General features: G+C 46.1%; 2 protein-coding genes across 2 annotated transcripts in view; one reads left to right on the top strand and one right to left on the bottom strand.

Annotated features, from left to right (window-relative positions):
• Nucleotides 1-13,805, bottom strand: part of FRAS1 (Fraser extracellular matrix complex subunit 1) — a 419,940-nt gene that overhangs the window by 46,706 nt on the left and 359,429 nt on the right. The window contains 5 exon segments of the mRNA XM_087962750.1: nucleotides 1,041-1,228; nucleotides 6,799-6,999; nucleotides 8,612-8,768; nucleotides 10,391-10,596; nucleotides 12,160-12,307. Coding sequence (XP_087818876.1) covers nucleotides 1,041-1,228; nucleotides 6,799-6,999; nucleotides 8,612-8,768; nucleotides 10,391-10,596; nucleotides 12,160-12,307 — 900 coding nt within the window.
• The window catches only part of PAQR3 (progestin and adipoQ receptor family member 3), a 360,815-nt gene that overhangs the window by 227,688 nt on the left and 119,322 nt on the right, over nucleotides 1-13,805 (top strand). The window lies entirely within an intron of this gene.

Here is a 13,805-nt window from a genome sequence, read left to right as displayed (position 1 = left end):
CCAGTGGGTTTTTATTTACACAGATTTTTTTTTTGATTTACAGAGCAAAAATTATGACAAATCCTCACAAAGTGCTGGATGAAACCCTATTTATCATCTGCACGCACAGGCCAGCCTTTATTTATTTAATTTGGGGGGCTTTAAATCAATCCCGGTGACTGCTTGGATGCAGTTTTTGCGGCAAGATTTTTCAGGAGTGGTTTGCCAGTGCCGCCTTCCCGGCACTGATTGAAAGAGATGGACCGGCCCAAAGTCACCCAGTTGGGTTTCGTGCGGTGGTGGTATTCAGCCGGTTCACACCGGATCGAGCGACCAGTACAAGGAATTGGCATGGGTCGTCAAACCGGTAGTAAGTTCTGGCTTGCCACGTCCCCAACCCGGTCGCCCCGGATCGCTTGCCCCACCCGCCTGACGCTCGCCCCTTGAGGTATTTCTTTCTTTCTTTCTTTTCCCTCCTGACAAACAGCTGTTCATACGATCAGCTGTGCCGGGATTCCCCTTGCTGAAGCCCAGGAAGGCAAAAAAATGGAGGGAGGGGCTCAGCCCCCCCTTTATTTTTTTACCTTCCTGAGCCCCAGAGGAGCCTCCTGGGAGCAAGAACGCCCCCTAGAGGCTCCTCTGAGGCCCAGAAGGCCCCCAAAACGGGTGAAGGGGTGGTTGCAAAAAAAAGCACCACCCAGTCACATGGCCATGCCCACCTAGCCACACCCACCAAGCCAGGCCCACAGAAATTTTTTTTGAATCCCACCACTGGTTTCATGGCTAAGGCAGAACTAGAACTCACAGTCTCCTGGTGATTGGCTCAGAGTCACCCAGCTGGCTTTCATGCCTAAGGTGGAACTACAGTTGACGGTCTCTTTTCGATTGGCCCAAAGTCAACAAGCTTGTTTCACGCCTAATGCTAGAACTCACAGGCACCTGGTTTCTAGTCTGCTGCCATGAGCATTACATCAAATCTCTATGCCAGATTTGGGTCACTCCATAAAAAAAGCACTCTTGGAATCAACCCTTAGTTCATCATTTGAGTTAATGTTTCTTACTATAGGAGGAGCTGGTAAAATGAGGCTTCCGGCTGCCTCTTGGTCCAAGATGGTCACAATTGTGGTAGTGAGATCCCCCAAAACAGCTTCAATGGGATCATCTGGACCCAAGACCAGAGAAAAGGATTCGTGCCACTCCCGGTCTTCATTGGACATGATCTCCACCTTAAAGAAAACATGGTCCATACCTGTGGGAAAAAACATGAATCTAAGCAAGTTATCATTCGACAGGACCTTAAATGCACCCATGAGGCATCTATCTATCTATCTATCTATCTATCTATCTATCTATCTATCTATCTATCTATCTATCTATCTATCTTCCATCCATCCATCCATCTATCCATCCATATCTATCTATCTATCTATCTATCTATCTATCTATCTATCTATCTATCTATCTATCTATCTATCTTCCATCTATCATCCATCCATCCATCCATCTGTATCTATCTATATCAATCTATCTGTCTATCTTTCTATCATCCATCATCCATATCTATCTATCTATCTATCTATCTATCTATCTATCTATCTATCTATCTATCTATCTATCTTCCATCTATCATCCATCCATCCATCCATCTGTATCTATCTATATCAATCTATCTGTCTATCTTTCTATCATCCATCATCCATATCTATCTATCTATCTATCTATCTATCTATCTATCTATCTATCTATCTATCTATCTATCTTCCATCTATCATCCATCCATCCATCCATCTGTATCTATCTATATCAATCTATCTGTCTATCTTTCTATCATCCATCATCCATATCTATCTATCTATCTATCTATCTATCTATCTATCTATCTATCTATCTATCTATCTATCTATCTATCTATCTATCTATCTTCCATCTATCATCCATCTATCCATCCATCTGTATCTATCTATCTATCTATCTATCTATCTATCTATCTATCTATCTATCCATCCATCCATCCATCCATCCATCCATCTGTATCTATCTATATCAATCTGTCTATCTTTCCATCATCCATCCATCCATCCATATCTATCAATCTATCAATCTATCTATCTATCTATCTATCTATCTATCTATCTATCTATCTATCTATCCATCATCCATCCATCCATATCTATCTATATCAATCTATCAATCTTTTTATCATCCATCCATCCATCCATCCAGCTGCCCACTCACCCCAGTGTCTCTGGGCAGCTTACAAAATAAATACTAGCTAAAAACCCAATATACAACAATAAAAATAATCATCCCTCACCCCCCATCCCTCTGGCAAAAGCAATCCGTCAAAGAAACCATTTGATGGGCTCCATGCCACTCTGGGTTCCTCAGGCTCCTTGGCAAAACCTGGGGCCTTGCGAAAAGGTGTCAAAGTTGGGGCCCATTTAATACCTGTGGGAATGATGTTCCCAAGGGAGGGAGCCACCATGGAGAAGGCCCTTCTTCTGGGTCCTGCCAAATGTACCTTCTTAAAAAAAGGGGAACCTTGAAATAACCCCTGCCTCTCTGTTCTGGTAGGTTGGGTGGATGTTAACTGGGGAAAAGATGCTCCTTCAGATAACCTTGCCCCAAACCACGTAACAGAATAACAGAGTTGGGAGGGATCTTGGAGGTCTTCTAGTCCAATCCCCTGCCCAAGCAAGAAATCCTATACCAATTCAGACAAATGCTTGTCCAATCTCTTCTTAAAAACCTCCAGTGTTGAAGAACCCACAACTTCTGGAGGCAAGTGGTTCCACTGGTTTATTGTTCTGACTGTAAGGACATTTCTCCTTAGTTCTAGGTTGCTTCTCTCCTTGATTGGTTTCCACCCATTGCTTCTTGTCCTGCCCTCAGGTGCTTTGGAGAATAGCTTGACTCCTTCTTCTTTGTGGCAGCCCCTCAAATACTGGAACACTGCTATCGTGTCACCCACTAGTCCTTCTTTCATTCTAAACATTCCCAATTCCTGCAACCGTTCTTCATATATATATTTTAGCCTCTGGTCCCCTAATCATCTTGGTTGCTCTTCTCTGCACTCTTTCCAGAGTCTCAACATCTGTTTCCTATTGTGGTGACCAAAACCAGGTGCAATATTCCAAGTGTGGTCTTACCGGGGCATTATAAATTGGTATTAGCACTTCATGTGATCTTAATTCTATCCCTCTGTTAATGCAGCCGTGTAGGGTTTTAAAGGTGACAACTAACATCTTGAATTGGGACCTGGAAGCCAACTGACAACTAATGCAGCTCCCGCAGGTAAGGTAACACATGTGCACACTTGGGCCTGCACAAAACCATGTGGGCTGCAGCATTCTGGACCAATTGTAACCTCCGGATACTTTTCAAGGGCAGCCCCATGTAGCGTGCATTGCAATAGTCAAGACAGGCGGTAATTAGGGTGTTAAAGGAATGTTAAAAGATGTTCCCACTAAAACATTCCTCCTTAAACTTGCATTTTCCTGATGAATTTTAGGAATTCAATATCCCAGAGTCCCAATATATCTGGAGAGGCTTGGCTGGGGGAGGCTCCACTAACCCCTTGTGATAAAAGCCAGCACAATTTTATCCCCACATCATCATTTCTCCTTTTTCTTTTTAATATACCACGCTACCTGACTGATTGCCTGGCAGGTTTACTAACTGATGCCATGCAAGGATTAATGGTGCCTGTCCAACTTTAATAAAAAACCTACGATCCAAATATACTGCTGGTGTTCCTGGTGGCAGGCGTGGCTTTTTTCTTTTTGTTCTTCTTCCTCGTGAGCACAGAGTTGCTGATCTTGCTGGATTTTGGGTAAGACCTACCAGGATTGTGACGGGCAGGTGGCTCACAAAACGAGCTGGCAACCTTTGCTCTTGGGAAAAAAAACCACAGGACAACTGATACCCCTATAGTGGTATAAGTATAATAGGTGACATAGTGTAATAAGATTGGGACCGGATTAGGGGCTTCTGTCCTCATTGAGAGTTGTGTTGGGGTTCGTGGGGTTGCACCAAGGGAGGCTCAGCCAATCTCATTGTACACATGTTGTATTCTGACAATAAAGGTAACAATAATAATAATAATATTTTTCTCAGGCTCTCAAACAATTAAGCAATGTGATGTCTGTCCCAAAGAGGCTTTTTTTTTTTCAAGAGGCAACTAGATTTCCTTGTTTTTCTTTGAAGATGTTTCGCTTCTCATCCAAGAAGCTTCTTCAGCTCCGATTGGATTGGTGGGGAATGAGTCAATCAGAGTTTCTTGGATGAGAAGCGAAACGTCTTCGAAGAAAAACCAGAAAGTCCACTTGCCTCTTGAAAAAGCCCCTTTGGGACCACCGTGACCTGGAGGACTGAGAATCTCCAGAGCCTTCATAACCAGTTGTTTAGCGACTGTTCAAAGCTATAACTCCCCAGAGTTATTTACAACTCGTTTTTGTTTTGACGGATGCAACCTTCCACCTTACCCCAGGGCTCACATCATCCCACAGTGAATGTGAGACGGTTGCCAAACACCCAAAATACGATTATGATCACAATTTTTAGCATTTTTTTTGCTGGCTTCTGGTGTTTATCCCAAAGCTGCTTCCCTCCCCCCCACTTTTTTTTTTCAGGAGGCAACTGGACTTTCTAGTTTTTTCTTTTGAAGACGTTTTGCTTCTCATCCAAGAAGCTTCTTCAGCTCTGACTGAATCAATCAGAGCTGAAGAAGCATCTTGGATGAGAAGTGAAATGTCTTCAAAAAAAACAACAAGAAAGCCCAGTTGCCTCCTGAAAAAAAGCACCTTTGGGGCAATCATGACCTGGAGGACTGAGAATCTCCACAGACATTTTTTTCCTTTAGTTTAATTCTCAGTGAGAAATTGAAAATCTTGGCTGGGCTGGGCTATTACCCCGCAAAGACTTAGTTGGACTGTACCACTTCAGATATAAGCCCCCTGCAAGGTGTTTTTGGAAGGGTAGACCCCATCTCAAGGATCTGAACATTCATTTTGACTGGGTTTTTCTTCCTTTTCTCCCCTGTTTTAGGGGGCAGGAGAAGGAAATTCCTTCTCCAAGAGAACTCCTCTAATTGCTAGTGGGGAATGGAAGGATCCAGTCAGAGCTGAAGAAGCTTCTTGGATGAGAAGCAAAACATCTTCAGAGCAAAAAAAAAACAGAAAGTCCAGTCGCCTCTTGAAAAAAAGCCCCTTTGGGACAAACCATGACCTGGAGGATTGAGAGTCTCCATAGACAATGCGATGCCTGTTCGTTTGGAGGCATAAAAAGACAGGTTTGAATTTTGCAGGCCGCTATTAAAGAGTCTCTATCTGAGTGTTACAGGAACTCTGGGCTTGTGAAGACTGAGTGAGAGGTCAGGATCCCATTAATTTTTTTTTTTCATTGAAATGAATGGGAATTTACTGCACTTCCCTTCTGCTCGTGCTCCCGTGGCGTTTCTGCAGGGATTTCGGAAGAGACGTGGAAAGCCAAACCTTTGGACCAAGGAAGCAGATGGAGAGAGATGGAGAAGCCGCAAGATTGCTAAGGTCTTAAGAGGCCGAGGGAAGGATTAGCTTCACGTATTGGCACAAAGCAAGCGGCTAAACTTCTGTGCCTTTGCTTGAAGGGCAGAAGGATCTGTAACGCTTCTTTCTGGATTTAGGAGCTTGCTTGCTGCACCTACAGATCCACCAGGGGGCGCAGGCGATAAACACAACAGGCAAACCCACATCTTTGTGCCTGAAAACCATCTCCGACTTACAACGTTCGTTTAGTGTCTGTTGAAAAGTTACAACGGCACTGGAAAAAGGAACTGAATGACCGTTTTTCGCCTTCATGACCGTCCGTGGCCAAGCGATCAAAATTCGGTTGCTTGGCAACGGCCATGTATCTATGACAGTGGGCAAAGTCCCCAGGGTCATGGGATTGTTTGTAAACTTCCCAGCCGGCTTCCGACAAGCCAAGCCAGTGGGGGAAAACCCAGATTCGCTTAACAACGGCAGCACTTCGCTTAGTGACACAGCAAAAAAGGTTGTAAAATGAGGCATGGTTCACTGAACGCCCGCCCTCACTTAGCAAATTTGGGGCTCCTTTCGGGTTGCAAGTTGAGGACTTTCCTGTATTATAGATCCAAGAAAGAGTCCAATTCATTCAATCCATATATACATAACATATTTTTTGGAGTATAAGACATGCTTCTCCCCCCCCCTCCAAAAAAAAGAGGGTGAAAATTTGGGTGCGTCTTATACACCGAATGTAGCTCCACCCACCCGCCGGCCCCCACTCTTTGGCCTCTTCCTCCCAGCACTTGGCCTCCTTGCAGCAAACAGCAAACAGCCTGTTTCAGCTTCAGCACAGCCTGATTAGCACAAACGGCTAATTGTCGGTTGGACTGACCTCCCGGCAATCAGCTGTTTCAGGCTGCAGGGATTGCTATCGCCTATTGCCACCTCTGTGCGCCCCGTTTTCCGCCCATTCCGATCCTCGCTACCTGCAACGGGCGGGAAACGGAGGGCGCGGAGGCCCAAAACGGGCCGTAGGGAGGCTGAAAACGGAACGCAGCAGCCAAAAATGGGGCGCACAGAGGCAGCAATAGGGAATGGCCATCCCTGCAGCCTGAAACAGCTGATGGTCGGGAAGGTCGATCCAACTGACAATCAGCTGCTTGTGCTAATCAGGCTGTGTTGAAGCTGAAACAGGCTGTTGGCTGCAAGGAGGCGAATTGGTTTTTTTTCTTGTTTTCCTCCCCAAAAGCTAGGTGGGTCTTATACTTTGGAGCGTCTCCTACTCCGAAAAAGACGGTTATATATTTGTTTTTACCAGGGCTAAACTTGAGAACTCGGCTCTTTGGGTAATAATCAATTCCAGACTGAGCCGAGCCATCCCGGGTGCTGCAGCGAACTTTCGAGGTCCTGTTTTGATCTCCTGTCCGGATCACTTTGACATTTAAGAAGCCAACGCCTTCTGGCCCGGCGGGTTCACGGACCTGGTAACCGGCTTCTTCAAACTCGATGGTGGGAGCTGGAATGAGGGAGGAAACCAAAGGAAAAGAAACCTTGGTCAGGCTTCAGACGTCAAGAACATTTGAACTCAGGCATCTCCAACCCACAGGTCGTGGTGGGATTCAGAATTTTTTACTACCGGTTCGGTGGCTTGGTGGGCTATGACTTGGTGGGCATGGCAGGGGAAAGATACTGTAAAATCTCCATTCCCACCCCACTCCTGGGGGAAGGTTACTGCAAAATCCCCACTCCCACCCCACTAACCTGCTTTCCAGCTCCATTCTCCTGTGCAGGGCAACCAAAGAAGACCCAGCCGATCAGCTGGGACTCAGGAGGCAGGGAATAGATGGGGTTGGCGGGGCCAGTCAAAGGTGGTATTTGCTGGTTTTCCAAACTACTCAAAATTTCCACTACCGGTTCTCCAAAACTGGTCAGAACCTGTTGAATGCCACCTCTGCCCCATGGCCCGGTATTGGATTGGGGAAATGTGGACAGCACCATTTGTATGAGGGCAGGGACACACACATGCTGCTTGTCAAAAGGGAACTCTGCGTGCTTGCGCACTCCACTGCTGTGTGCGCATCGCCTCTCTCCCTCCCGCCACTGGTCCACGAAGCCAGAAAGGATGGGCTCCACTGTTTTAACTCATCTTGCGCCCCAAGAAGACGGTGTGTGTCATAACTCAGATTTTTTTTTTTTTTAGTGCCAATTATCAATGCCAAGAAACGAAGCACTACCCTAAACTGTTGAGACTACTTGCTTCGGCAGAAACCTTTTAAAGACTCCTAGCTAAAATTTAACAGAATCTGCCAAGTAAGGAGAAGTTTATTGACTGATCCTTTTCCTGATGATTATTTTTTTTTAAAAAAATTGTACTCAAAGTGGCTCAAGGCCCAAGATTATTGGAGATGTTTTTTTAAAAAAATAAAACAGTTCAGCACAGACATGACGAAGACATAACGCGGGTATGGAGAAAGTTAGCTAAGCAATTGTACAGAGTGACAAAGATTCGGAATAGGAGGGGAAAAAAAGTTGTTCTTTGTGTAACGTTAACAACAATCTATTCAGTGATGGAATTTGAATGAATGAATAAATGAATGAATCTGGAAGGGACCTTGGAGATCTTCTAGTCCAGCCCCTTGTTCAATCAGGAGAACCTATATTATTTCAGACAAGTGACTGTCTAGACCAGGGGTGTCCAACCTTGGCAACTTTAAGACTTGTGGACTTCAACTCCCAGAATTCCTCAGCCTTAGAGCAGGGGTGTCCAACCTTGGCAACTTTAAGACTTGTGGACTTCAACTCCCAGAATTCCTCAGCCAGCAAAGCTGGCTGAGGAATTCTGGGAGTGAAGTCCACAGGTCTTAAAGTTGCCTAGGTTGAGACCCTGGTCTAAATGGATTGGTTTGTCTACTCTGTGGAGATTTGAATGAATATGGAAGGGACCTTGGAGGTCTTCTAGTCCAGCTCCTTGTTCAATCAGGAGAACCTATATTATTTCAGATAAGTGACTGTCTAGACCAGGGGTGTCCAACCTTGGCAACTTTAAGACTTGTGGACTCATAATAATCAACTTGATTGTAATAAAACTCAGATAAATATGTGTTTGAACACCAGCCCATCCTTCTTACCATCTTCGTCGTTGGAAATAACTACAGTGGCCATATTGCTTTTCCCAACTGTAGCTCCACTCCAGTGGTTGCCTTGGGGTTCACTCAGGTATACCCGGAATCTCTCTTCTGGTTCAAAGGCAGAGTCGTCATTTATAATAATAGTGCAGTTCTTTACCTAAAGTCAAGGATATCGCAGTAAGAATTGGGAGGCAATCCGCACAATTCATCTATCTATCTATCTATCTATCTATCTATCTATCTATCTATCTATCTATCCATCCATCCATCTATCTATCTATCTATCTATCTAAAAGCGGAATACCACTCCTGCGTCATCACAAAATCTCCAGAACTGTACAGCCTACAAACTTGAAAATTTGGCATGTATGTTCCTCTTGGCTTCTAGGTGCTTACTAAGAAAGGATTTTTTTTTTTGAAATGACCACCAGCGCATTAGTATTTTGGATATCATTATTAACACGCTCTGATGCTAAGGAGTTCTACTCCCCCTCCCTACCTGAAAAGAAACCTGTTCCAAATACAAAACACAAGCAGAGGAGTTTCAGTTTCAGTTTCACAGCACTAAGCAGATTTAGTACAGAACAGTTGAGCTAAGCCACGCTCAGGTTCCTTGCTGTCTCCTTACTCACACAGCAAATACTATTTCAGTTTCCAAACAGCCCTCAACTCTCTCACACACGGACAGGACGCTAGCCAGATGTATACCGATGGATACTGGTAGGCAGCGGCAGAATTTCCCCCCCTTATTTTCCTTCCTAAAAACTAAGCCTGAGCATACAGTTTCATAGCGAAGCATGGGTATCGAACTGGTTAATTTATAAAGCAAGACTTATATACAAGTAGTCCTCGAATTGCAACCACAATTGAGCCCAAAATTTATGCTGCTAAGTGAGAAATTTGTTGAGTGAGTTTTAGCTCTACCTGTTCTGACCTAGGCTTCCCCAACAGCACAAAGTCAAAGACTCGTCGTCCCAATAAACTCCTTTTATTGAGTTTACACTGAATTCCTCTCCTGCAAAGTCCCGGCCAACAGTCTTTCAAGAGATTTCACCTTTATCAGGCTTGGAGAGTTGCCAGGCTGATATCTTTCAGACGCCACTCTGTAGCAAGAATGCAGGATCTTCACGTAAATGAAGTAATTGCCTCCTGCAAAACTCCACTCCCCTTTCGTTCCCCTTTTATTCCCTATGGGAGGGGCCATTCACCGCCCATCTGTGGCTTTACTCCCAAGTCGACCCTTGTTCCTTAGCTGTTCCCTTCCTCGGGCAGCTCTGTGCATGTGCACACTGGGAACAGGCTCCAGCTGTTCTTCTTCCTCCCTGATGTCCGACTCTGAAGGCAGCTGATAACTGGCCCCATCTCTGCCTCTGATGCAGAGCACGCGTCAGAGCCTTCCCCAGACTCCAGGACTGGCCCATGTTCCTCCCCAACCTCCTCACTATCCAAATCTGCTGCCAGATCCGCTGGCGGGCCACAGCACTACCAATGTACATGACATAACCCTGCATACCTTCACAAATTGTGCCTCAGCCCCCAGGCCATCCATCTTAGACCAAGAAAATAAAATGTCTTTGAGTCATAACCCACGTTCTGGCAGTCTTTCAAGTTTTTCTTTGCCCAGGAAAAAAAAGATATGTTTTCCTCACCACAAGTCTGACCTGACAGATTGCAGCAGTTTTGAAACTGGGCCCCTCAGGGCCTGAGTTGATGGCTCTCTCTCTCTCTCTCTCTCCATCGTGTCAAGTCCTCAGTTCTCTGCCAGCTGTATTCACTCACCTTCTCCCCTTTCAAAAATGTGATGCGCGATTCTTCGGCGTTTCTCCTTTCCTCGAAATCCTCCATGACTCTTGCGGTCTGACTCTGTGTATGGCACCTGACTGAAGATTCGTAGCTTAAGTCTCCAGTACGGATAACAGGAACATGGAGGACGCGGTCCTTCTCTTTCACAGAGTAGACATCTTTACTGAACTTCATGTTTGGTACTGTAAAGAGGAGGAGGAGGAGGAGGAGGAGGAGGAGGAGGAGGAGGAGGAGGAGGAAGCAGAGGAAAGGTAGAGAAGAGGAAAGAGAAAGGGGAGAAGGAGGAGAAAGAAGAAGAGGAGGAGAAGGAGAAGGAAGAAGGAGGGAAAAGGAGATGGTGGAGGTGCAGGAGGAGAAGAAGGAGAAGGATAAGAAGAAGGAGAGGAGGAGGAGGAGGGAGAAGAAAGAGGAAGTGGTGGAAATGGTGGTGGTGGGAGGAGGAAGAGGAGGAGGAAGGAAGGGAAGAGGAAGAGGAAGAGGAAGAGGAAGAGGAAGAGGAAGAGAAGAAGAAGAAGAAGAAGAAGAAGAAGAAGAAGAAGAAGAAGAAGAAGAAGAAGAAGAAGAAGAAGAAGAAGAAGAAGAAGAAGAAGAAGAAGAAGAAGAAGAAGAAGAAGAAGAAGAAAAAAATAACTTTTAGGAACACAAAATAAGTCAAATATCCTCCAGAAACACCAGATTTCAAGTATCATTATGGGAGGTGAAGCCCAACTCCTGAAGGGCTTTAGGCTGTGAAAAGTGTGCTGGAACATGTGTTGGATATTCTTTGATGTTATAAATTGCAGGAAAAACCCAAAAGCAATCCGACGAGAAAACAAATACAGGGTGAAGGAAAGGATGAAGGAAAGGATGAAGGAAAGGGCAGAATAAGTCCACTAGGAGGGGCAAAATCTGAAGCAGAGGCAAAATCTGGCATTTCTATGTGAAGCATTTGTCTATGAAAGAAAAGAGCCCTGGAATTGTGCTAGAACATTTTTTTCTCCCGCCTGCATGAACGTGTAACAACAACTGTGGACTTCCATAATTCCCAGTGTAAGACAATTTAGAGTCAAGGAGACGTGTGCTCAAATGCCTTCTTGGTCCAATGCACAGAAGTCTGCATCCATGGTGTTGCCTTAAGGACGACTGAGTGATAATCTCATAGAACCACAGGTTAACAGCACTCCTAGCAATGCACGGCCTTCTTCTGGGCAGGGTTGCAATCAAAGAAAGCACCTGACTTAAGGACGAATAGAATAGAATAACACCAACTTTGCCCATGATTAATAAATTGTGATTTCAGACCCAGTAGGATCACGCCGTCTTCAGAAACTGAGAGGTGGTATTTAGCAGGTTCTGACCAGTTCTGGAGAACCAGTAGCAGAAATTTTGAGTAGTCTGGAGAACCAGGAAATACCACCTCTGATTGGCTCCACCCCCATCTCTTCTCTGCCTCCCGAGTCCCAGCTGATTGGCCGGATCTTCTTTGGTTGCCCTGCACAGGAGAACGGAGCTGGGAAGCAGGTTAGTGGGTTGGGGAGGGAATGGGGATTTTACAGTATCCTTCCCCTGCCACGCCCACCAAGCCACACCATGCCCACCAAGAACTGGTAGTAAAAATTTTGAATCCCATCACTGCAGAAACCATACGGTGGTGTTCAGATTTACCTAACTCTTGAGTGTAAACTGACTTCTCAAATTAAGCATAGAAACCAGGTATGGCTGAGTGTTTCCACTGGCATTAGTTTGGGCTTTGCTCATCTACTTACCATCCTGGAAGGTGTCATTAATGGCCACCACTGCTTGGAAAGGTTTGGCCAGCTCTGCTCCTTGAGGGGAACTCAGATAGACCACGAAGGTCTCCGCTCCTTCAATCACGGGCGACTGGGCGTCGTCCAGAATCGTCAAGGTGCAGTACTAACAGGGGAATAAGAGAAATAAAACAGCCCGTTCTGCAAACATACGTACGACATTTGTTCGATTTATATAGTCTGGTTTTTGTTCTGTACAACTCAAGGCGGGGTACGTAACACTTCCTTCTTCTATTTCTGCAAAACAACAGCCCTGTGAGGTGGGTTCTACCGATCGAGTCATCTACCCTGCTTCCGTGTCTAAGGGAGGATTAGAACTCAGGATGGCTACTTTCAACCTGTCATCTTAACCACTACACCCATTTGCCTCTCCATAATTAAGTCAGGATTAACCCCTAGTCCCGGGATGGCGAACTTATGGCACGTGTGCCACAGGTGACACCGCAGAGTCCTCTCTGCGGGCACACGCGAGCCATTGCCGCAGCTCAGCTCCACCGCGTATGCGGCGCGCCTCTCGCCGGCTAGCTGATTTTCGAATCTCTTCCACGCATGCGTGGGAGGGGGGGGAGCGCAAGGGAGTTGCCAAGATTGAAAAACACTGCATGAAATGCAGGGGTGGGGCTGCTGGGGGTTCTCAGGGGTTCGGGAGAGCCCCTAGCTAAGATTCTGAGCAGTTCAAAGAACCCCCCAAATCCCACTCCTGGCTGGCCCCGCCCACCCCTCCCCTCCCAGGAGTCCCCACTTACCTGTGTTTGCAGGTAAGTGCAAGGCTCAGGGAGGGTGAAAAACAGGCCTCCCAGAGAAGTTTGGGATGGCCAGAAATGAGCCCATTTCCAGCTTCCAGAAAGCCTCTGGAGCCCGGGGAGCAGAGGTGGTGAATTCAGCAGGTTCTGGCCCAGTTCTGGAGAACCGGTCGTGGACATTTTGAGTAGTTTGGAGAACTGGCAAATCCCACCTCTGACTGGCCCCGCCCCCCATCTCTTCTCCGCCTCCCGAGTCCCAGCTGATCGGCTGGGTCTACTTTGGTCGCCCTGCACAGGAGAACGGAGCTGGAAAGCAGGTTAGTGGGGTGGGGAGGGAATGGGGATTTTGCAGTATATCCTTCCCATGGAGTGGGGAGATTTTGCAGTATCTTCCCCCAGGAGTGAGGAGGGAATGGAGATTTTACAGTATCCTTCCCCTGCCACACCCACCAAGCCATACCCCCAGAACCGGTAGTAAAAAATTTTGAATCCCACCACTGCCAGAGAGGGCAACCCCCCACCCCCTCCCACCGTGGTGCAGGGGACCAATTAGGCCACCATGGCCACGCCCACCCGATGAAATGGATAGCAACATCTATTTGCATGCATTTCCTAATGAGATGCCTCTGCATTTGGCACTTAGTTTTTTTTTTTAATTCTGATCTACATAATAACACTGAGCTGATGGGTCTCGAGAGGGGGGTTAATTGGAGGAAGGGGATGTGAAAGAAGAAGTCCATCTCACTGTCATCCTCTTGGATAGCTCCCAACACCTCTTGGCTGATGGTTGCCATTTCCTTTCCCAAAGCAAGGTTTTACCAGAATAATTTGGAATCGTATCAGAGTACATCAAAACAGATT

The sequence above is a fragment of the Notechis scutatus genome, chromosome 4 (genome assembly GCF_049901735.1).
Source record: "Notechis scutatus isolate UNSWTSFEM ecotype Mainland chromosome 4, rNotScu1.2, whole genome shotgun sequence".
NCBI lineage: Eukaryota > Metazoa > Chordata > Lepidosauria > Squamata > Elapidae > Notechis > Notechis scutatus.
The sequence above is the reverse complement of the archived record's forward strand: the minus strand, read 5'-3'. Positions and strand labels throughout refer to the sequence as shown.